Source organism: Bos indicus, chromosome 20 (assembly GCF_029378745.1).
Source record: "Bos indicus isolate NIAB-ARS_2022 breed Sahiwal x Tharparkar chromosome 20, NIAB-ARS_B.indTharparkar_mat_pri_1.0, whole genome shotgun sequence".
NCBI classification, from domain to species: Eukaryota; Metazoa; Chordata; class Mammalia; order Artiodactyla; family Bovidae; genus Bos; species Bos indicus.
In genome coordinates this window covers 48,808,153-48,834,216 of record NC_091779.1, presented here as the reverse complement: position 1 = coordinate 48,834,216, position 26,064 = coordinate 48,808,153, and the positions used below count along the sequence as shown (strand labels likewise).

General features: G+C 34.5%; 1 protein-coding gene across 2 annotated transcripts in view; it reads right to left on the bottom strand.

The window, feature by feature from the left end:
- Positions 1-26,064, bottom strand: part of CDH10 (cadherin 10) — a 189,226-nt gene that overhangs the window by 8,066 nt on the left and 155,096 nt on the right. The window contains exons 6-11 of one of the 2 annotated variants that reach the window (XM_070774810.1): positions 20,637-20,824; positions 19,074-19,327; positions 13,769-13,905; positions 8,345-8,466; positions 3,668-3,776; positions 85-336 (exon numbers count right to left, since the gene is read on the bottom strand). In XM_070774810.1, coding sequence (XP_070630911.1) covers positions 85-336; positions 3,668-3,776; positions 8,345-8,466; positions 13,769-13,905; positions 19,074-19,327; positions 20,637-20,824 — 1,062 coding nt within the window. Of the gene's footprint in view, positions 1-84; positions 337-3,667; positions 3,777-8,344; positions 8,467-13,768; positions 13,906-19,073; positions 19,328-20,636; positions 20,825-26,064 lie in introns of those variants that run through there. The other variant, XM_070774811.1, reaches the window with a different exon arrangement.

Here is a 26,064-nt window from a genome sequence, read left to right as displayed (position 1 = left end):
AGCAATTTTAATAGAAACATTTCTTACAAACACAGTGAAGTAAGCCATCTAGGAAATAAGCACACTTTCCCTACCCTTTCTTACCCAACAGAATGATGATGCAGAGGAGAATGGCGATCAGAGCCCCTGTGCTGAGCCCGGCAGGCAGGAGCAGGGCCTCGGCGCTGCAGGACTGCATGTTGCCTTGGTTGTCGCAAGCACACACTCGGATGGTGAGTGTGCCGGTGCTGCTCTGAATTGGGTAATCGTTGTCCGAAATCACCACGGGCAAGAGATAAGTGCTTATTTCATGTCTATTGAATCCATTTTTTCTGGTTAAAATTCTGGCGGTATTATCTAAAATAAATTTTAACGAATTAAAATTAGCTGGGGACAATGGATTTGTCTCATCCTGATCACCATGGTTTAACACATAAATATGATAAAAAGGTGTCTTTTTAAAACACAAAATTGTTATCAAATGTATACACGGCATTTGGATATAGATAAGATAAATAAGCTAGCTTGAGGAGTCAAGGCAATATACATAAAATAAATAAGATAGTTTGAGGAATCTAATAGCATGATTACTTACTAAACTTTTAACTAATTCTCACACATGTTCAAAATGGTGGATTTTTATAAGCGGATTATTTATCAAGACTATAAAGATGGTAGCATATGATTTTTCAGTTTTCAAAAAACATAAAATATTATGCATACCAAAGAAAAAATCATAATAAATGGTTTTTGTTTACAAATGTATGTGTCCACACACAAAAAACACATTAATCTTAATATTCATGAAGAAAAATATTAGGTAGTAGCACTTTTAGAATCAATAAAACAGTCAAAAACTTTCAAAAGTCCCAATATATGAAGAACAGTGAGCTAATTACTTATTTTTTTTAAACTTAGATTTCCACCCATTAAAATTAATTTAGTGCATAATTTAAATAGCTGGTGGAAGACACTAATGTAAGAGTACCTGACAGACATACTGAAAGAAGTAGGGACTTAATCTAGCCTCTACTACCTAGTACATTGCTACTGATATGTCCTTTATCTGATAACTTATCCAGTATCCTCAAATCTGGGTTGTGAGTTAATAATATTTCTTTAGCTTTATATAACAAGTACTGAAAAATAAATATACATGGATGATAATTTCACATTTTGTCCAATGTGCTGGGTCTTGTTTAGCCACCCCACAGGGCTGTTTAAGATGCCAGTGTAGGTAAGGGAGTGTTCGGCAATTGCTAAATCAAAGAAGCAGGTTAGAAAAATTGTAAAAGAAGAGGGGTGAAAACATTTTTGCAATATACTGGTTGAACATAAAGTAATCATTTCCAAAATTTTAGCAAGAAGTTAAATCTTACTACATCAGTAGATTACTCCATAAGCTAGGAAAGTAGACTAGCAAAACAGATGGGCACAAGCAAATTTAATAAATCAACTGTAACCCTAATAATTTTGCAATTTTGACTTCTCTTCCAATAAGTGTTAGGATACAGCTCTTCCTTTCACAAACCTACACTAAAATAAATCATTTATATGCATGTGAGTATTTTTATAATCTTCTTGCTTAGACGTTTTTAACTTTTCAAAAATTTCAAAATCTTAATTTTACCTACAATAGCTTTGATACGTTAAAGAGTCAACAGAAGTTTTACAATCCACCTGCGATGAGGGAGACCTGGCTTCGATCCCTGGATTAGGAAGGTCCCCTGGAGAAGGGAAAGGCTACCCACTCCAGTATCCTGGCCTGGAGAATTCCATGGACTGTACAGTCCATGGGGGTCACAAAGAGTCAAACACGACTGAGTGACTTCCAGTTTAACCACTCTATACAAATCATTTTATTAAGTATTCAGAAAAATCATCATAAAGCTTTTGATCTGTAAATTAGTCAAAAGTGAGGGATTCTTAAGCATGGGATACCAAGTGTAGTATCACAGAGGCAGGAAATGTATTTTTAAAACAATGAAAAATTAAAAGATTTTTAAGATGAGGCTATAGATAAATGCAAGGGGATTTTTTCAAGAAGATCAACTTTAAGGTCATGTCTGTCATTGGAATTTCTTTCAAAATTCACCCATTAATAGAAAGTAGTGAATTTATGCAAGATTAGATCAAATATTTCATCAGACTTTACTGGTATTCTAGTTATGTTCAGGTTTGTATTCATATGGCTTCAGCCTTAGGATCAGGAACTATACCTAATATAGGAAAATGGTACTATTTATCAAAAATTAATTAAGATTGGCCTTAAATTGTTTCCCCAGTAACTGTGAAATGCCGTGATAAGACAGTACTATTTCAAGTCTCTATTCCTTTTTAAAATTGAGAAGTGGCTTGTTGAGATCCAGGGCTCAGTTTAACAAGAATATAATACAAGTTAAAATACAATTAGAAAGAGGTTCAATATTGTCAACTCAGTACAAAGAATGCCACGTCTCAATACTATGTATAAGTTACCAGATTCAGCAAATTAAAATTATGGGTGTTGTTTTTCTGATATTCAGATGTAATTGGGCATTTTGCATTTTATCTACCAATTCTATGTTAATTTTTCCAATCACAATTATTTTAGGAGTCCAAAGGAGTAGAATGGCTTCCCTGATGACTCAGGCAGTAAAGAATCTGGCTGCAATGCAGGAGACCCAGGTTCCATTCCTGGGTCAGGAAGATCCCCTGGAGAAGGGAGTAGGAACCCGCTTCAGTATTCTTGCCTGGGGAATCCCATGGACAGAGAAGCCTGGCAGACAAAGTAGTCCATGGGGTCTCAAAGAGTCAAACACGACTGAGTGACTAACACACACAGAGGGATAGAAAACATAGACATTTCAAAAGCTCAGATTTAGTAAACAGATGTTACCAACTGATGCAATCCCTTCAACTGATTTGTGCAAAAATCCTATGATATTAAAAATGAGTAGTTGCTCAGTGTAAAACTATCCATTATCCTAAACTGCTTTCTGAAAGCCCACCAGATGTACTATAGCAACCTCGCTCTGCCAGTATACATACATGGAAAGTATTGTACATATGCCAACGTAATTATTAGATTTCTTGCAAGAATATATAATTATATCTATAGCAGGTCTAAAACAAGCATACCTGTTTTGTTTCTGCTTTTTTTTAAAAAAAAGAATTCAATAAATATGTTTAGTATTTTTGATCACGTATAAAATTCATATGTTACATAGGAAAATAGTGTATCTCGTCTTTGCCAACTGTTTTTGCTCTCAGTTCCCTCACAGGCTAATGTGGCTGCTTTTTTCTTTTATTTTCTTTGTCTCTTCTAGGCCTTTTGACTATGGTGAATCTGTTGTTGCTAAATCTCATTGAAGTTTCCACAAGAGTCTCACCAAGACATTCATTTCCCTGTGTGGCTTACTATTTTGTTATAGGAACTGATTATCTCTGGCCTTTCTGAAGTTTGCAAGATCCAATGTTTTCATTAATAACCATATACTGTCTTCTTTCATGTATTTTATTATTTAAAATTCAACAAAGTAAACTCTGTTATGTAAGAAATTACCAAAATATCTTATTAAAAATCTAATGAAAACAAACCTTTGCAAACAGATCTGTAAATTAATATATCATGTATATGTAGCTGTTAACTTGGAGAAAATTTCTTGTTAAGTCACCTTAAATCATAATGAACCATTATAAAATTTACCTTCGTTGTCTTGTACTGTGAAGTTTGGATTGACAGCAGCTAAACTGAAGAAAAATTTCTGTCCACCTAAAGGATCATCTTTGTCTACTGCACTTATAGTCTGTATTAGCTGCAGAAGAGAAAAAAATGTACATTTATCAAGCTTCCATGGGTAGAATCTTCTTTATAATATTTAATTTTTAGTATCCAATTTGTCCAACATTTTTTAAAGACAATTATTTTCTTCCTTATAAGCATGCACCTTTATTTCAGTTATTCTATACTTTTATTACACAACAACACTCTCACTCTCTCGATTTTGTTTCTGTCTCTTTTTTCTCACTGTCAATTTCTCCTAAATACTATCCATTTTTTAATTAAAATAATGAGCAATAACATAGTATTCTTTATAGTTTTAAGAATTTAGATATAACATTTGAGATAAGTAGGTATTTCATATATGTTTAAACATTTATCTAGAGTTATTTAATGTAGGAAAATTTAGAAAGTTATAATTATAGCTTCCTTCTTCATCAAAAATAAAGTGAAAACTATTCAAAGAATGTGAAAATTTTATAGAATCATTATGCATAACTTTATAAAGGAAAGAAAAACATTATATATTTTAGAGTAATCATCATTTGCACTCTCAATAGAATTATATATTTTTTAATTCAACATATACATACTATGGAGAATGGTTATTTTATAAGGGTTAGCTCTGATTTATTTTAGGATAAGAGAATATAAGAGACTAGTAACAAAATATAACACCTCATACAATGATCATATCACATTTTGAACATATTGTATAATAATTAATATTATACATATATAACAGCTATATATTGTTGCATATATATCGATTTTTCTTCAACTTATATGTATAATAACATTTTATGTGTTTTCGCATGTTTTCAAGAAGGCTTCAAAGTTGTTAAATATGTCAATGCTTATATAAATGGTCAAATTGATTCTTAAAGGAATATACTTTTTACTGCATTAACTTAATTTAATATTACATGGATATTTGATGGAAATGTTTGTTACTGGTGTTTTGTTGATTAAAAAGGGACTCAATCTCTGGGAGTTGGTGGATGGACAGGAAAGCCTGGTGTGCTGCAGTCCATGGAATCTCAAAGAGTCAGACACGACTGAGTGAACTGAAATGAAGTTTAAAACTGTAAAATAATTAGAAAAATAAATTATTTTAACTATTCCATATTAAATTATTTTTTCTCTTATACTGTTCTATAAAAATAAAAATGGAAGTACTCCCTAATCATTTACTTCAAAGTGATGCAAGAAATATAACTGGACCAAACAAAGAGAAATATTTATCATTTAGAAATAAGTAGCAGAAAATGGCAACCCACTCCAGTACTCTTGCCTGGAAAATCCCATGGACTGAGGGGCCTGGTGGGCTGCAGTCCATGGGGTAGCTGGGAGTTGGACACAACTGGGCGACTTCACTTTCACTTTTCACTTTCATGCATTGGAGAGGGAAATGGCAACCCACTCCAGTGTTCTCGCCTGGAGAATCCCAGGGACGGGGAGCCTGGTGGGCTGCCATCTATGGGGTCGTAGAGAGTCGGACACGACTTAAGCGACTTAGCAGCAGCAGCAGCAGAAAAATAATTTAAAACGTGAAATAATTCAAAATATTTCTTTAAAAATATAACATCATTTTATGATTTTTAGTGGTAATTTAAGATTAAATAAAGCAAGAATTTATGGCTAATGACTTATCCATTTAATAAAAAACAAAAGATGGTACATATATAAAGCAGTTAATACAATCTTTCAGAGTTTGCTCAAACTAATGTTATTGAGTCAATGATATTAAATATTATTAAAATATATTTTATTTACTAAAGGAGTAAGTCATGCCTGAGAGAAAATGGAAGAAAGAGAAATACCCAGTCCTCTCTTCTGCCCTTTCCCAAGGTCCTCTGACTATGAAATGGAAAAATTAGGAGTCTGGTTGCCTCATTCAATAATTGTTGTTGTCCAGTCGCTAAGTCGTGTCTGACTGGGAACTCATGCACTGCAGCACACCAGACCTCTCTGTCCCTCACTATCTCCTGGAGTTTGCCCAAGTTCATGGCCATTGAATCTGTGATGCTATCCAACCATCTCATCCTCTGCTGCCCTCTTCTTCTCCTTTTGCCTTCAATTGTTCAAGCATAAGAAGGGACTATTCATACATGTAAATTACATCCTTTTCCCAGGGGGAAAGTCTTCTACCCTTCAGATGGAGAACAGACAAGAAAAGAGTGTGGTGCATGCTAAATTGCTTCTGTTGTGTCTGACTCTGTGCAGCCCTTTGGACTGTAGCCTGCCAGGTTCCTCTGCCCATGGGATTCTTCAGGCAAGAATAATGAAGTGGGTTGCCATTTCTTTCTCCCAGGGAATCTTCCCTACCCAGAGATCAGGGACTGAACCCGTGTCTCTTATGTTTCCTTCATTGGCAGGTTGGTTCTTTAGCACTAGCACTATCTGGGAAGCCCCAAGAAAGGAGGAGGGGTGGCACTTAGCTTTATTTCTGTCTCACTGGGGCGTCCCAGGTGACGCGGGTGATAAAGAATCCACTTGCCAATGCAAGAGATGTGGATTTGAACCCTGTGTAGGGAAGACCCCCTGGAGTAGGAAGTGGTAACCCACTCCAGTATTCTTACCTGGAAAATTCCATAAACAGAGGAGCCTGGCGGCTACAGTCCATGAGACCACAAAGAGTCAGACATGACTGAGCAACTTAGCACACAAAACATACTCTCACTGTGTCCACACCCCAAATGAATGGAATTATGTTCCATACTGATTAAATGCTGCTCTTAAAGAGCACATAATTTAGAGAAGTTCTGGGTAGACTGAACTACTATCTAAATAACTAAAGCAAATCCAGAAGTTCCCCAAAGCTCCTACTTCCCTGGAAGGAGGGAAGACAGACTTAACAAATTAATTTCAAGAAAGGCTCAGTAAGGAAAGACTTTATCAAATAACTATTTTGATTTTGCCTGCTAGGATGACGTAACCTAGAATTCCATCAGTGAGTTTAGTTCAAGCAAACATGTTTCTGCCTATGAGACCAAAATGACATCTAACAAGCTGGTCTTATTAAAAGTAACTAATATGGGAGGGGTTTGCACATGCAGCCAATTAGACAAAAATTAATAATCATGTTCTTCCTGTCAAGTCTGTCAAAATAGACGACTTTTTAAAATTAACATCATCTTTGATTTTCCCTCAATATACCAACTTGTTTTTAAAAGTTCAAAGAATATGAAATTACTGAGCTAGATATAGGTTCAAAAAAAGAAAAAAGGCATAAGGAAAATAAACAAACACAATCCCTTATTTTGTGTATTTTGAATACATTTGGGAATGAATATTTATAATTACTCAAATGCTCTGAAAAGATAGCTCTTGAAAATCAAATAGAATAACCATAGAGGGAGCAATGTATGCAGCAGTTTCAAAGTGGGTAATTCATCTCCTACAGAAAAGGCTTCAACTTATATCATGCTGAGCCTGCCAAGCACAGAACTATTTGGAATGGTATTTTTAGGGCACACTGTTTCATGAAGAAGTAGGTCGGAAGTAGCTAAGTCCTTTAAATATTCCAAATTAAACATTTCCATAACATTTTCAACTAAAAAAAACGAATCCAATTGCAGCAATTTTACCATTTCAGACAATAGACAGGCTATTGAATTCCTGTTAGAATCTTCCGAAGGAAGAATTTATTACACAATATAATTTGCATAAAAATGTAACAATGACATTGATGTTTATAAAGAGCATCAAACGAAGTCTAAACACAATACAGTTTCGTAATGGCTTCTCTTTCTTTAATAAAACACGTTTGATTTCCAATTATTATTTATAACATGCAGCTCCCTTCTGTGAAAACGGCACTCAAACCAATTAAGACCATTTCTTTCAACCATACAGGCTGGCGCTTTTCAAACAACAGAATGAGCCCACTGAGGAAAAGATTTGAAGAGTTATAAACAAAGCTGGTATAGGAAGAATGTTCTAAAGGACGAAAACCAAGTCATTAAGGACTTTATGTGTTGCTGTAATGATGAAACACAAGTCTAAGCCTTAGGAGCGAGTTCTTTTGCCCTGCTCCAAAATTGTATTTGCATATGTTGGAAGAGTGATGGAATGTTTTGATGATCTCAAGTATTTGTGTTTTCCCCAACTTTCATTTCCTGTCTTGCAAGCAGTTACAAATATTTATCTAATGACACATCAGCATTTCTTTTCCCTTTTGTTTATACATTTGTCTTTGTTTTTGAAAGTTAAAAAGTTATTTCCTCTTACACCTTAAGTTTTGCAGCTAGTATTTCATATCTGCCTGCAATGCAGGAGACTCAGGTTCGATTCCTGGGTCAGGAAGATCCCCTGGAGACAGGAATGGCTATTCACTCCAGTATTCTTACCTGGAGAATTCAATGGATAGATAAGCCTGGAGGGCTGCAGTCCATGGTATCTCAAAGAGTAGGACACGACTGAGCAACTAACACTCACTAACTAACTTGGCTTTGCTATTTGTTTGTTCTAATTATATTTCTGGGACTTTCAATGAATGATTTTATCTCTTTGCTCATTCCTCTAAAGATTAGGAAAAGAAAGATATTTGAAGTGCCCGTTAAAAATCTTCCTATGCTTTTAAATCCTATGGGTGCTTACCTGTCCTGGTCTGGCATTTTCACAGACAAAAGTATCATAGAACACAGCAAATTGTGGGGCATTGTCATTAACATCCAAAATTCTCACGAAAACAGCCACTCGAGTCATCTCTTTGGGATTGTCTGAAAAAGGAGAGGAAAAGTTTGTTTAGGAAGACACATTTTTACACCAGATTTATTTTATATAAGCATCTTGTAGATATTAAAGGCTCATGTTCAAATAAGCATCAACTTAATTATATTATTGTAATGAACAAATGCAATAAAGAAAATTACTACAGAGCCTAATTAAGTAGTCATGAATTCAGCTATTATTGGGCTCAAGAGTACTATTAATATTTTGAAAAATCTTTTTAAAAGCACGATCTAGTGTAATTGATTTCATGTAATATTTGTGTCTTCACTCTCCAAATGTACAACATAAGAACAAATATTTATTAAATCTTTATTATAAATCATTAGATTTCTTAATTTATACCTTTTTTTTTTTTGGATAAAGAGTAGTATTAGATAAATCAGTAATTCGCCTGAGGTCATCTTCTATGTGGTAGTTGTTAATTACAACCTACCCTTCTGACTACTTTAATCACTAAAATATATTTCAACAGCTACTGTCAACTATCCTTTTGGAAATTTTACTATATACCTACTATCAAATTGAATGGAAATTTACAACAAAACACAAGATTTTAAATGTTTCATTAATAAAATTGTTAATTGTACCATTTCATCAATATAAGCTCAAATTTGTATAACAATATTAGTTCAATAGTTACATGTAGTATAATAATCATTATTTTTTTTAGCCAAAATCAAGATCATCAAAGTTTTCACATAAAAACATGCATTTTTTGTAAGTTTTAAAATGTAATTTTAAAACATGTCTGTTTAGCTTATCCTTGGGTAACAAACTCATATTAATCGTAACTGTATTTTCCCCTTTAAGGTTTTTTCCAGGAACTTGCACTGATATCCTGAGAGTGTTTGGGCATCTTAAATTAAGATTATAGTCATCAGCCTTCATGATCTCAAAATCTCAGTCTCTGGATATAGTTCAAGTTCTTTGTGAACTCTGGCAAAATCAAACTCAAGATCAATATAAAAGAAGAAAGGAGTAATTAGCTAAAAATAAAGCAAAGCAAAAAAAAAGTAGGTGAGCTGGGGGATAGTAACCATCTTATTAAATGGCCTCTATCTACATGGGTTATGAATAACGATTTTCCCTTTGTGAAATTTATTTGAATTTCTAATTTTATCTAAATAGTTTTCAGATACAAGGGTTAAAAATTTTTTCTCAGGTACAAACACAGAGTACCTCACGACACAAAATAATTTATTTCTCCTTCCTTTTCTTCATATAATTATAATGTAACTAAAATACTGAAATCAGCAGTTTCAAAAAGTAACATCTAAAACTAATTGTTTGGCAGGGAGGCAGACAGAATTCTAAATCCATTTGAAATGGATTTACCTTTCTTTCCTCTTTTCAAGAGAAGATTTAAAACACTTCCCTTCTTTAACACTATTGTTCAGTCCTCCTTCAACCTTCTTAACCCCAAAATATTCAGCTCTCAGGTTCTAATTTCATATTTGCCCATCTACTGCTACATGCTTTCACTTCTTAGTATGTCAGGTGGTTATTAGAGTTTAGACTCTGGAGTCAGACTTGATTCCCAGGTTCACCATTCATTCAGTGTTTAACTTTGTCCGGTTTACACTCTTTCTCTAATGCCTCAGTTTACTCAACATGAATCAAAATAGAACTTCTGATCTTATGAAGTTATTTGAATAACTAGGTGAGTGAATACAAGAAAATTTCTTATCAAAGTATCAGTTCGTTGGTAAACACTCAACACTAATACATATTGTTATTGGGGGCTTCCTTGATAGCTCAGTTGGTAAAGAATCCGCCTGCTATGCAGGAGACCCTGGGTTGATTCCTGGGTTGGGAAGATCCCCTAGAGAAGGGAACAGCTACAGATTCCAGTATTCTGGCCTGGAGAATTCCATGGATTGTATTGTCCATGGGGTTGCAAAGAGTTGGACACGACTGAGTGACTTTCACTCTCAATACACTTTGACTAATGTTATTAAGATTGTCTTTATTATCACTGTCATATGCTCTTCATTTCCTTACATTGTTTAAAAGCTTAATCTATCTTTCTCCATACAAAGCATCTACACAATAAAAATACGTCAACTAGTTTTCTTACAGTTCCTGTGGGTCTCAGGAGGAATACTTTTGGGGAAAAGTGGAGAGAAGAGAAAAAAGAGAAAAATGCTATTTTTTCCACTATTTTTCTACCTCTCTTATTCCTAAACCATTTGCTAATACCCAGAGGCATAGTGATTCACCTATAAATGAATCCTCAACTACCCAGAGTTACTTGTTGCTATGGGGAAGAGTGGGGAGGTATGATTCATATTTTCTAGAATGTGCTCTTTAACCTACTTTTATAGTTAGGGGACATAAGCAAAATGTTTTCTTTCAATACAAAGTCTTGACATAAAAATAACTCTTTTGTTGGTAGCAATTCACTTTCTAACTGTGCCACAGAAGCCAAGAAAGACGGAAAAGTTTCACATCTAAAAAAATTGCACTGTCAGTCCCTTCCCTAACACAATACAGAGATTCTCCAGCCTCTTTACACATAACTCAAGGCTCTTCAAATCAAAAGCTAAATCCACAGGGATAAACATGCTTTGTAAAGCATCAGGCCTGGAGTCATCTATTCAAAAAAAACAGTGCTTACACTAATCTTTTTACTGGCAGATGTGGCAGCTTATGTATAAATAAAAATATAAAGCCTTCCCAGGAAGCATCCTACTGAATAGGAGCCGGCTTATTTTTACCACCTGAGCCTCTCGGCCGTCCGGCAAACTCTAGTGTAGCGAGAACTTGTGAGCAATCTAGGATCTTAAAATCTATGTCCTAAGGTAAAACCATGCCACATAGTCACAGGCTTTTCTATACCTCCAGGAAGAAGAAAATATAAATCGCCATCTAGAAATCCCAGGCTTTAGAAAGAAGTATCTTTTGTACCTCCTTAGGGCAAGAGTTTCCACTAATAAGGAAGCAGGTATAGAAAATGGAGCCCTTAGTCAGAAACTTTGCTCTGCTATTCTCAGAATGTATTGCAATGCTTATAGTTTAATTCTGATATGGTTATAGGAACTCATTGATTTCTACAACCCTGTGTTTTACAATCCCTAATGGTGACCTTAGTTTTAGATTTTATATTCTCCACATAGCATTTAATTTTTTTCCCCAAGAAGAATAAATTACTCCATGGTATAATGCACTAAATGACTGCCTAGAATAGAACTTGCCATATGATATGATACACTGCTAAGGAATGTAGAATTAAACTGTTAGAGGCAGGATCTGGAAAAACATTGATAAGATGTACATTTTTAGGTCATTCTGCACTGTTCTGGATGAATGGCACACTTAGTGTTCAAAATCTAGCAAAAACCATGCCCTATATGCTGTTTTCCCTCTCACCCTCATTCCATTTAATAATCGGAACAGCGTGATGGGCCCCTCACTGTGTGTGGTTTGGCAGGTAGGCATTTCCAGCAGTTACTCCATAGACTGGTTTTATTTAAGGGCAGAAAGTAGGTTTAGTTCTTAAAACGAAGAACATAATTGACTTAGCTTTTTACAGAATTGTAATTATTTCAACTAGCTTTAGAAGTTAAATTTCTCAAAGTATCTGAAACGGAAAATGCAATTCCTAGCTCATTAGGCTTGAATAAGGGGCTTGACTAGAGCAGAGAGCACAAACAATCGTGATTTTGGAATAATCAGACTGGATCCTGTCAGGCATATTTAACATTGTGATATGGATACAGATACAGAAATAAAATCTTTCATTAAGAAAACCTCAAAAATTCTTCAGTTCACTCTGAGAGGTACAGCCATTTATATTTCATTATGGAAAAACTGGATCGTTTGGATGGTAGAATTCATCTATATTTCAGAGCCAGATGTAAGAAAAAAATTAAGTTTAGTACTTTCTCTTGAGGCATTAAGTTCATTGCTGATGATCAACCTAGCCCAGCTCCATCCTTCTGGAGCTTGATATTTCAAATCCAGTGCCCTGCCTTCCAAATCTTGGGATGATTACTTCAAATAACTTGACCTTGATATGTATTTGTGGATTCAGCTTACTTTTTCAGATCTGAAATGTATGGTCTTTTTTTTTAAACCCCATGATTTAGTCCCTCATTAATGCTTCTATGTAAGACAGAGTTGCTGTATTCCATGCACATATCATAATACAGGAATCAGAAACCATAAACAGGTTTGCATGTGTGGACAGGGCTTGCTTCAGGGGCATGTGCAATGGAGCAGGGCCTCACATTCAGAAGGCCCCACCTTTATTTAATGCTCTGCTGTTGCCATCTTAAATTTCTTCATCATATTTTAACATGAGGCCTGAGATTTTCATTTTACAATGAGCTCTAAAGATTAAGTATCCCAGTCCTGTATATGGGTAAGAACATTTGCAATTGGAGACAAATAAGACTTTGAATGGGCCTCCTAGGTGGTGCTAGAGTAAAGAACCTGTCTGCCAGTGCAAGGAACACAAGAGATGCCCGGGCTCTGTTCCTGTGCTGTCAGGATCCCCTGGAGGAGAGCATAGCAACCCACTCCAGTATTTTTGCCTGGAGCTTCCCATGGACAGAGGAGACTGGTGGGCAACAGTCCATAAGGTCACAGAGAGCTGGACACAGCTGAAGTGACTTAGCATGCATGCATGACATTGAATGCTGGCTCTGTCTGATACTAGTTGGGTGAACTTTTATAAATTAAGTATAGAATTAAGTATTAGATCTAAAAACAGAATGACTAGTTTCAAATCCCAGTTTTATTACTTCTGGCATTGTGACTTTGGATAAGTTACTAAAATCCCTGGAGTCTTACTTCATACTTTGTTAAATAAGGTCAATACAAATATTAGGAAGAAAAAATTGATTTAAATTTCTTAGAATACCTGTTTAGAGTGCTTAATGTTAGCTATTATTATGGATACCTTTGTTTCTTCACCTGTTAAAAAGAAGTAATCATATCTATCTCTGTGTTTAATGTTAAAAAATGGACTTCCAGCATTTCAGCATAAATTTTAATTCATTGTGTCCATGTGATGAATTTAATGCATTTCCCTTTCTCCCAAAGAGAATATCTTTAGTTTCTAATTCTAGATCATTTTTATTAGTTAATACTAAATGTAGATCTGTGGATGCCCACAGCTATTTCTCAGTATATATAGAAACTATTAAAAAAATTATAGGTGTTAAGGAGCCTTTTCAAACCTTAGATTAAAATTACAATTCATTTGTGCAATGAGATGGAATTATTCTTAATATAAAATAAAACCTAAAATTATGCTAAATATGATATACATAAAATTCATCTTACTGATTTCAGCAGCTATAACAGTAAGATTGTGCCACTGAGATAGTTCACGGTCAAGTGGCTTTGATGTATAAAGGGATCCATTTCCAGAATGTATGTTAAAGATCCTGTCAAGGTCAGTGTGGCGATCCAAGGAAAATCTGAACATAGAAGGCAGAGAAAAATACATGGCAGTATTATTGATGGCTTGCAAGAGAAAATGGTGAAATGTAGAGACACACATATAGTGATATTTAATAATTTTAGGAAAGTGCAAAGTACTGATCTAGAATGCAGACTGTGTCATGGATTTATCATACACACATACATACACACACACAGACACACATACATACACTTACACACATTGACCCTCTACCATCTCCCCAAAACCTCTTCCTAAGGCTAAATTTACTTTTACAGTGCATTTAAATGCTGGTGTTCTCAATGTTTTATGTTATTAAGTCATTATGTATTGCATATTTAACTGGCCCTGATGTATTTTATCCACAAAGCTTAGAATTACAAGTTTTACCCTACCAATTGAATTTACCTAATGATTGTTAATCCTATTAGAGAATTATTACATGGGTCAAATACAAAAAATCATTCCCAGAAGCAAAGTTTCGGAGTAAGAATATTGGAGATGTTAGTTTCCTCAGAGCAGTAGGTCATCAATTTATGACAGTGTTCCAAAGTTTCAAAGTTTCAATATAACACCTGGTTTGCCTCAGTTTCTTACCTACATGTGTCACTATAAAATGTATACATTTTAACCAGAAATATTTTGAGTAAAAATATTTGGGATAGGAGATTCTAGATATTTTATCAAATAAAATCTTAGTGTATGTATTTAAAACACAACTATTCTGCAAATTGATTAAAGGCATAGTGTTGAGTGTTATTCCAAAGCCTAACAACAGGTTTATCCATCAGGATGATGTAGTTGGTATAAATCCCATTATTTTGGAGATTGTCAATCAAGGTTTAAAAGAGTAACTCTCATTGGTGGTTCTTGCCACTTCACACCCCTCATGGTTTATGAATATCTTGAAATTCTGGAGGTAGCAAGCATAATCCCCCAAGTTATCTTTAATGTTCCCTATTAAAACATTTTAAAAATAAAGCAAGATAGACATGACAAAACTAGGAGTAATAAGTTATGGCACATATTTTCCTAAGCCACGATGGTCATTTATTTAAGGCAAATGTATGAAATAGTATTTTAAATTACATTTTACAAGAAATAATACAAAATAATTTTGAAAGTGCCATAAACTCTTTTTATTATTTTCCTGTTCCAAACGTGTATAATGTTTCCAAAAAGCAGTTGAAATACATTATCTTTATGCTGGATTTTGAATAAATTACATTAGAAAAATAATTTAACATATCAATACAGTTAATGTGATTTTATGTTTGAAGATGGCTTATTTTAGATTTTTATTTTAAGTCTGTTCTAAGTGGAATAGACTAGTAATTTACAAATTTCCTTAATAAACCCCAGCCATTTCTAACAACGTAACATGAATTTAGTTTTCTATTCAAACTACATGTTTTAGCCATTCACAAATAAAGAAAAATATTGTATCTGAAATAATTCATAAATTACATTTCAAGTTGACAAAATTTTTACACTACTGAAAAATCCAACATAAATTTTACCTCCTCCTTGGAGTATTCCGTTATTACCTGAAGTAGAAGCTATCTGTCCCCTTCCATCCTAAAGCACCTTGCCATTTACCATATTGTATTAGGAGTTCATCTCACATCTCAAATAGGAAGTCAAATATGAAAACAGCAAGCATCATACTTAGTGTCTAGTACATACTCAATGAATATTACTTCTCACACTGAATCTACTTTCTTAACAAACTGAGAATTTCTTGAGAAACATATTAGTAACTGAAATGGTCACACACAAATATTTGTTGAATAAAAGAAATAATGACTCCTTTGGCATTTTGGCAAGTAATAAATATCCTTATTTCTATAGAATTATGGCAGGAAATTGAAGGTTGTAAATCAAATCATATTCTTTGCCAAAGCCATTTTATATGTGTTTTGTCTTTTTTTTTTGGTAGTTCAGTTTAGAAAACAATGATAAGTTTAAATGATTATGTGAAATTATCTGGAAGATACAGAGAAATCCTAGTTCTTTTCCACAGTTGACGTAATTATTGCTGACTCTTGCACAACATAGGTTTGAATTCTATGGGTCCATTTTTACTACAAATATAAATTAGAGTATGCATTTATTAAAATAAATAAATCTGAGGTTGACTCTTCAAATGCAGAGCCATAGATGCAGAGGGCCAGCTATGAAGTTATACTCAGATTTTTTACTTCACGGGGGCAGGGGATATCTACACCCCTAATTCCCAAGTTGATCAAGGGTCAACTGTATATTTTTCAATTTTCTATTGATAAATTCTATGTATTATCTAACATTTTCATTTTAGAAATCAGTTCCAGAAGACATATTTTAGGTAAATACTTTTGATTATTGCATTAGCATCCATGATATATGACATGGACAGTGTATAATATGACCAGTATTATCCTATTGTGTGTATGTGTGTGTGTGTGTATGTGTGCACATTCAGTAGTGTCTGACTCTTTGTGACCCCATTAACTGTAGCGCTTTGGCTCATCTGTCCATGAAATTTTCCAGGCAAGAATACTGGAGTGGGTTTCCGTTTCCTACTCCAGGGGATCTTCCCAACCCAGGGATCAAACCTGGGTCTCTTCTGCCTCCTGTATCGGCAGGCAGGTTCTTTACTACTAGTGCCGCCTTGGAAGCCCCATGCTGCTGCTGCTGCTGCTGCTGTTGCTAAGTCGCTTCAGTCGTGTCCAACTCTGTGCGACCCCATAGATAGCAGCCCACCAGGCTCTGCCGACCCTGGGATTCTCCAGACAAGAACACTGGAGTGGGTTGCCGTTTCCTTCTCCAAGGCATGAAAGTGAAAAGTGAAAAGTGAAAGTGAAGTCACTCAGTCATATCCGACTCTTAGGGACCCCCTGGACTGCAGCCTACCAGGCTCCTCCATCCATGGGATTTTCCAGGCAAGAGTACTAGAGAGGGTTATCCATCTCTAAATGCATTGGTTTAGTAAGATTACTTTATTTCTTTGATTATATATACATATATATGTATATATAAATCTCCATGGTATATCAATATTAACATTCAAAAAATTCATGTTCATTTTCTGCCTTGTTAGTATAAATTCAAATATATAACAAAGAACATGGCTAGACTCTGTCATTAACAAGCAATGAAGTCATTAGTTCTGTTGCTTAGTAGATATAAATGGAGTTTTTTCTCCTGGTCCATAGATTTGCGTCCTGATGAAAAATTTAATTAAAAAAGAATCCACAGACATATTTTAACATATAATAACCATTAGTCTATAAGATGGGCTTCCCATATGGTGCTAGTGGCAAAAATCTCACCTCCCAATTCAGGAGATGTAACAGATGTGGGTTTGATCCCTGGGTTCGGAAGATGCCTGGGAAAAGGAAATAGCAACCCATTCCAGTATTCTTGCTTGGAGAATCCCTTGGACAGAGGAACCTGGCAGGCTACAGTCCATGCAGTCAGAATATATTTTATTAAGTGGAAATAGATCTTTATATCATCACTTTATAATGTCACTAGATGTAAACTGAACTTTTACTTTTTATTTATTTTTTTTTTTTAGGCAATGGCACCCCACTCCAGTACTCTTGCCTGGAAAATCCCATGGATGGAGGAGCCTGGTAGGCTGTAGTCCATGGGGTCGCTAAGAGTCGGACACGACTGAGCGACTTCCTTTTCACTTTTCACTTTCATGCATTGGAGAAGGAAATGGCAACCCACTCCAGTGTTCTTGCCTGGAGAATCCCAGGGGCAGGGGAGGCTGGTGGGCTTCCGTCTATGGGGTCATACAGAGTCAGACACGACTGAAGTGACTTAGCGGCAGCAGCAGCAAACTGAACTTTTAAAAAATACTGTTTTTTATTTTAAAATGGCTCTTTGCAAACTAGAAACACAGGACACAGGCTGTTAAAGTCAGTTAGGAGCTATGTCAAGGGAAAGCTTGTTATGTATTTAATAAGGAAAAAATAAAAGTGTATATTCAATAAATGTTTACCAAATAAATGACAAAAAAATCTTAAAAAAAAAATCTAAGGAATGCAGCAATTTTAGTGAAGACAAACGGATGGGAGAAAAGACATTTATGAGAAAGTCATGCTGGCAGGTGGGAGCTATACTTGAGTACCATATGCAAGTTTTGGCTGCCAATATGTAACCTGTCATGCTGTATGTGACTATAAGAAAATGTTTAGGTAAAATTATATAAATTATATATATATATATATATATAATATATATATGAATGACTGCACTTAAGATATGACAGGACTTAGAGAATTTAAACTTTGAGCTAGAGTCACATGGCACATAAAATTAGATATTCCCAGAATTCTGTTACTGCATAGTTAGGAGTCAGAGAGGTGTGTACTTGGAAACTGTACAACCATTTGAACTTCTTCTTGACTGGACCACATTATAAAAAGAGTAAGCAAAACCAGTCTTCTCAGGATTAAGGAAGCAAATGAAATCCAAAACAACTGATGGACTAACAGCTTAAAGTGAGTAGTCATTTTGATGCTGAATATTGTATATATAGGTACTTGGTACATTTTTAAAAATGAGAGAACAAATGTCAATGAAAACTTTGTCCTTCTCATTTGTATGTATTTATCACATCTTATATGTTTTTAGGGGCCATAAGAAAACAAAGCAAAAGAAAAATTTGAAATGACTCTGATCTTTCTAGAGTGTTCTAAATTGTCTGATATAACCAAAAGAACAAGCAAAAACTTTCCCCTTTCCTGGTAGGAATAAAGAACAGTTTCTAAAATCATAGTGCCTTATAACATTGTTATGATTATATTCATTTTAATTATTAAAACTTCTCTCAACCTCACATTTTATTTAAGAACCCGAAAATACAAATAAATCAATTTGGTTACACTGCAAATGCACAGCTGAAAAACATCTCCTTTACCTGTATCAGGCATCAGTCAGAACGATAAATACCTTAAAGAGATAGGAAGATGATGCAAGCCAGTTTTCAGTAACTGGCATAATTAAAACTGAAGCAAACTGTGAACCTTATGCCTACCCTGCCCCAGAACATAAACAATTTATTTTAAATACGTGTGCTCAGCAAATGTATGCACAGCTCTTTCAATGCATTTAGTGCTTTAAATACAATTTCATCATCTCTCCATTTACTTCAATTCCCTTTCTTTTCATTGTAAGCATAAGCATACTTACCTAACGGGGCTAGAAGTAGAATCTGGGTCTCTTGCCATTACGGTACCAATGATTGTACCCACTTCAATATCTTCATGAACCTCAAACAGATAGGAGGATCTGCTGAAAACAGGGGGTTCATCCACATCCTCAATAGAGATTTTCACAATTGTTGTATCTTTAAAAGGTCCTAGGTAATAAAAACGTGGATCCACATGGGTATTTTCTGCTTCAACCTTCAGAGTATAAAGCCTTCGGCTCTCATAGTCAAGTGGCTGTATTAAGAATAAATAAGTAAATAAATCATCAAATTAGATAGAAGGCAATTAAATCATATGTCCTTTCCAAGTTACAGTATGACTGTTAAAGCCTAATTGAGTTCTGTCAAGTTGTTCATTAACTGTAAATAATTAAAGTAATAAAAATATAAAATAAAACTACTTTTACATATCAGGTGGAATTCAGTTTTATTTTCATGTACTTGAAATGTAGTACATCAGAATATAGGAAAATGAGAATCTAAATCTTAGAAAAATTGAAACGGAGATTAATATCTATCTTATATGATGGCAACCCATTATAAAACATGGGTTGGTGGATTGTGTGTGTGTTTGTGTGTATATATGTGTGTGCTGAGTTGCTGGCTACAGCTAAATTTTTCAAAGCAAAAAATTCAGTAATCTTTTAAAATATTTGCTGTGATATTTCCATTCCATTTAACAGGACCATGGTAGTACATAAATTTGATGAAAGTTTGAAGACTAATACAAAACCTTTCAGCAGTTATGCAAAACACTGAAAATAGGAACAACCTTAGGTAAAGAGAAAAATTCTGATAGTAATTGGTAATTAGGTTACATTATGAAACAAAAAGAAACTTAAATATTGAGTTGGCCCCTCCTTTGCTAGTCATTGTCTTTGCCTACTTTGAACTTCGTAATAGAACCTGAAGAGAGTTTTGTGATTAACTAGTGGTTACTTTATGCAAATAGTATGCAGGACATTTTATTAGGACCTAAATTCTACTGGGCCTTACTTTTTCTTATAATGATGGTACTGATGCTGCAATAAAAAAACTAGTTACCTTTAAATTGTATCACTGAGCATATGTGAGCAGAAAAGCTTAATTTATGTAGCAGAAGGGAAAATGTGAACAATGAAATTATCTTCCAATCCATGCTGTCTCTTTTCATTAGCAACTCTAATTATTGCTTCATACATCTGGATAGATGGCATGTTACTTTTTATGCCTCCAAATGTGATGATATATTGCTATTATTAGCTATTAGCTATTTTTAAGGAAACAATCTTAATAAGGGGCTTTAATTAATGTGACTCAGAAATACAATCACACATATATTACCTTGCCTTTTAAATTTTGTAAAATCTCAGGTTTCATGTTTTAATTAACAAAAGCACTGGGTCAGAACGTCCAAGGTGATCTTTGGCTTTATGTCCCTCATACTTATACATTTACACTGGAACATGATAGGAATATTTCTTAATGGACAATGCTTGAGTGGATAACACATAGCAAAATATCTACTTTCTAAACAGATGATTATTTCCATGGCTGTTCTGCACCTTTTTCACAGTGATGATGCCCTCCTGTGTGTCCTTCTCAGTTATAATGTCAAACATATCAGTCCCATCACCATCAATAATTCGGTATTCTACTTCAGCATTTTTCCCAGTGTCAGCATCAGTTGCTTTTACGCTTCCAATGGCTGTGCCAACTGGGGAGGATTCAAGAACTCGAAGATGGATGGTGTCTGTACAGATTACAGAAAAGAAGAGAGAGAGAGATTTCCTCAATAGAATATTTAAAGGTAAAATGTGTATGAGAAAATATTATAAATCTTAAACTTTACATTAGATATTTACTAATAAGTTGAATACACTCAATATGTATAATATATAGTTTTGGGACAGAAAAAGTAGAAACATAGGGTGTTTGATCTGTGCTTACTAGTGAAACAACCTATACCAAGAATTCTGGTTTTAAAAAGAGCATGTTGTCTTCTTTTGCATTTGCATAAGTAACTAGAGATTAGCTTTGAGTACAAATATGTACCTGTATGTGTTTATACAATCACAGCAAATCACAGAATATACCACAAATATTTCTATATTGCAGTGAGTGAACATATTTTTAAATTGTTTTTCCTTTCTTGTTTTCAGTTATTTACTACTCAGTTTATTGCAGCTGCAGAGCAGAACATTACAAAATTCCATGCGATCAGCCATAGTGGGGAGGAACCCCACTTCTGTTTGTGATGGGAGACACAAAGGATAGTCTGTGGGGAATACAAAGATGTCCTTCACAGTGTCAGTGTGAAAACACTAAATTCTGACAAACTCCCTTACATTCAGAGCAAAGCAAGAATTTATCTAAGCCCCTGACTCTAGTCGTGCTTCCAGCATGAACCAGCTCTCCTGCTAAATGAGATTTATGTTTTAGCACCTGATCATAAACTACATGCTTCTGACAGATTAATTGACCCAAAGCACACTTCTGATTAGAGCAGATTCTCGCTCATAAACCTTAAGTAATTCTCCTTAATATACATAATACAGTCCAGACCTCTTAGCTAGTCATACTCTGGCCTGACTATATCTTTCCTAATGTGTCTTTCCTTCTGTCACTTCCAGGAAAGCTTTATACCAAACTGGGCTTTTCAAAGTCTTTCTTGTCAAAAATTAATTTCCTACTCTCTATATTTTCACATACTATTTCCCTCACATAAACTTCTTCCCCCATTGTCCTCAAATAATTATAACACAATTTACCAAATCTGAGAAAATGGCTCTCTTATGTGTTGAGTGTTTGAGGGGCTAAAGCCCTTAAAATTCATATGTTGAACTCCTAAACCCTATTCAGGATCTCAGAATATGACTGTACTAGAATATAACATCTTTACAGAGGTAATTAAGGTTAAATGAGAAGGTTAGGTTGAGCCCTAATCTAACATGACAAGTGTTTAGACACAATCAGGCACAAGAGGAAAGCCCATGTGAAGCCTGGAAGAAGATGGCCATCTACAAGTCAGTGAGAAACCTTAGGAGAAACCACCTTGGTCTTGGACTCCCAGCTTCAAGAACTGTGAGAAGAGAGATGCCATACAGTCTGTGGTACCTTGCAGGGCAGCCCTAACAAACTAATACAGAGGCCAACAACTTCTCAGTTTGAAAAGTCCTTTCCTAGGAGACACCATTAGGACTCAGTTTCTACCACACCCTGGTTGGTCACTTAATGTATACTTGTCAATTCTTTTTCTACATTTTTTTCTCTCCATTAATTTCTGGTTACACAACATTGACAGCAACTCTCAATTCATTCCTTGGTTATTGTCTTGTTGGCTCTCTTTGCCTTTGCTTTTTTTTCTCCTAGAAACACCTATTCTTGGATAATCAGATGGTTCATCCTCTTTCTTCTTCAGGTGACTACTCAACCATGACCCCTCAGAAGCTTAATATTTCACTGAAAAGAACCTTTTTGAGAAGGCATCACTCTTCCTATCACTTACCACTGCTAGGTATTATATGATTTACTCGTTTATTTGTATGTACCATGAGGATGCTACACAAGACAGGGACGGCTTTGCATTTTTTCACCACCATATTCCCATTGTACTTCTTTGAATATAATATCCACTATGTACTTTTTCTTATATTGGATATCTGAGAAACTACCTAACTCATCTGTCAGGTCCTATAATTGGCCAAATCCAATTAAATCTTTTATACTCTGAGTGCACACTGCAGCCATATCAATGCTTTGAAAACAATAATTTAATTAATAGTTATTCAGAGCCTTGAAATTATTTGACAACTCACTTTGTACTTAAAACATAGATAGGCTGGCCCTCCATAGATTCTTATTTCCTGTCATTTTCACCCTTAATTAATAGTCTCCATACACTGGTCTTCTTTAGGTTTTTCAAATACGTTTTTCCTTTTCAATTTAATGCAGTTTTCTTCCTTATGAAAGATTTTCTACACAACTCTTTGCCTGGCAACCTCTGTCTCTTCCTTTGGATACACGTATGTGTAGGGCTGAGTCCCTTTGATGTCCACCTGAAGCTAGCACAACATTGTTAATTGGCTGACTTCAATATAAAATAAAAAAGCTTAAAAAAATCTAGGTGGCTTCAAACAATAAAAATTTATTGTCTTACAGTTTTGAAAGCTAGAATTCTGAAACCAACGTATCCGGCAGGGCCATTCTCTTCTCCACAGGTCTATAGAAGATCCCTCTTTGGCTTTTCTAGCTTCTAGTGCTTGCCATCAATCATTGGCATTCCTTGATTTGTCAATGCATCATTCCAACTACGTGGCCATCTTTTCCCTGTAATTTCACATTGTCTTCCCTCTGTGTATGTCCCTCTGTGTATTCTAATTGCCCCCTTTTTAAGGATACCAGTCATATTGGAAAAGGGCCCCAAACTTACATACCTCCTTTTAACTTGATCACCTCTATAAAGACCCTATTTTCACATAAGGACTTAAAGCTATATTTTTATGGAACATATTTCAACCCATAATAGGATACTCTGATGTGAAGTTAAATATTATCATTAATAAAATCCACCGATGTTCTGAGAAGAATAGCTGCAGAAATACCATATGGAATTATTGTTTGTAAAGTTTAAAAAAAAATAAGAAGAGAACCCGAATGTCAAACAGCCTGAAAATAGGTAAATAAACTGTTACATTATCACACATCCTAACATAATATAAAATTGAAAAATATGAGCTATAGTTACATCAAAAATATGGATGAATCTTAGTTGCATTATATGAAGTGGGAAAAGGCAAATTTCAGAAAATTATACACAGTGGGACATTATTTTTATAAAACGTTAACAAGACCTCAACACTATTCTGTTTGGAAAACCATAAATACTACATATGTGTTTGTGTGTGTGTGAATTATCTCTCTCAAACACACACACACACACGCACAATTTGAGTATCTTGCATGTGAATGCAAGCTATTTTTAAAATCCTTGTAATGCTTTAAAGTAGTGATACTTATGTTCTCTTATAGTTACTGCATGCTATATGAAAACATAAAACAAACAAGCAAACCCGTATACACCATAAATAATTGTCAAATACAGCTTTGTTTAAAAGTGTTATTAGTCTTTACTGGCACTTGATGGAAATAAATATCTTTCATTTAAAATTCAGGGCTTCCCTGGTGGCTCAGTGGTTTTAGAATCCACCTGGAATATAGAAGATGTGGGTTCGATCCCACATACATAATAACACAGGAAGAATCACAAGTAGAGTCAGCAGGAAAAAAAAAAAAAACAGTGAAAAGCAACAATAACATAAAATTCAAAAGCAAAATCAAGACAAGTAAAACACTTTAGCTGGATCATATCAACAAAACAAATAACGTAGAGTCATCAGGTGGAGCATATTTTTAAAATATACTCATTATGTTTTAAGGAATGAAAGTTATAAGATTTTTACTAGAGAATGAAAAGTGGCTTCCTATACTGATATGAAGCTAAACACAATATCCAGTAGTAGTCAAGGTTGAAGCAGTTAAAAAATAATGGATGGGTTAAACAGAAAATTAAAATCACAAAGGACAGATCTGGTGAGCTAGAGGACAGTGGAAGGAAGTCCACATGATTAAAAATTAATATATAATTGTGAGGTTGGGAAAAATAAAAGACATGGATCAAAATGTCAATGGACCTTTCAAGGTAACCCCTGATCCTAGAAAGATACTGAGCAATGTCATCAAAATTTGATGATAAAGTTATTTTGAACCTTGAATATTCACTATAGCCACAGTATTAATCAAGTATGATAGCCCAATAAAGATAGTTTTAGACTCAGCAAATTTCTTTCCCTTTGGACCTTTTAAAATAACCTGATGTAGAATATATTCCAGGAAAACAAGAAGTTAAATCAAGAAACAGGAATACAGAAGATCTAGAGAGCTATGTATCTGAATTAAGAAAATGAAAAAGAACTGTCTGGGATGGCAGACTTTCCTGAACTCCAGAGATGAGCCAGCCCATGCTGAAGGGGGAATACTGATGGTTTATAACTCTGAATGTTGCTAGAATTAAGCTAAGTGCTATCAGGTTTTTTCACTAATAACTTTTGAATAGCACCTCTAAAGCGCAAATCTGTAACATCTCTGAAAATACAACTTTACTAAACAGGATCTTTGTCAATAGTGGAAATCATTCCATGGAAAATAAAATATCTGGCTTATTATCTCCTAAGACTTTTAAGAGCTGGTGTATGCTTTGGTTTACAGTTTTGAACTAAATATTCAACTTTTACATGTTGAATGTAAAACATGTTTTACATGTTTAATACTTTGTATTAAATTTAATAATTATGTTTACATGCATAATACTTTGAAAAGTGCATTTTAAAAATTATAAAGAATTTTTTTAAGACATGGTTAAAATTTATTAGATATATTTACTGCTTCAGTGAAAATGCTATTGGGATAGAAAGGCAGAGAGGAAGGGTGAAAATGGTGGATATAAAAGAAATTTCATAACAAACTTGGTGAGATAACCAATAGAGAAATTTTGAAATGTGTTATTATTAAGGGGAGAATAGATTGAGATGCCACTGAGCTCCATTTTTGAGAATGATGAAAAGAAGTCAAAAGGAAATCTACAAAAATTTTTAAAATAACAAGAAAATATTACTTAATTATGGTTAACCTAGGTGAACTAAAAAGTAACAATTTATCATTGTTTTCTGTGATGATTAGAGCTATGGAGAGGAAGAACAGAATGGGTGGCTTATTTTCTATTTTAAAATTTTATCTATGAACTTAATACTTTGGAGCAAATTATTATTATTATTATTGTTATTATTATCATTGGCAACACCATGTGGCCTGTGGGATTTTAGTTCCCTGCCCAGGGACTGACCCACAACCTTGGCAGTGAAAATGTAAACCTAACCAGTGGACTGCCAGAAAATTCCCTGAAGCAAATTATTTTTTTTTCAAAAAATTAAATAG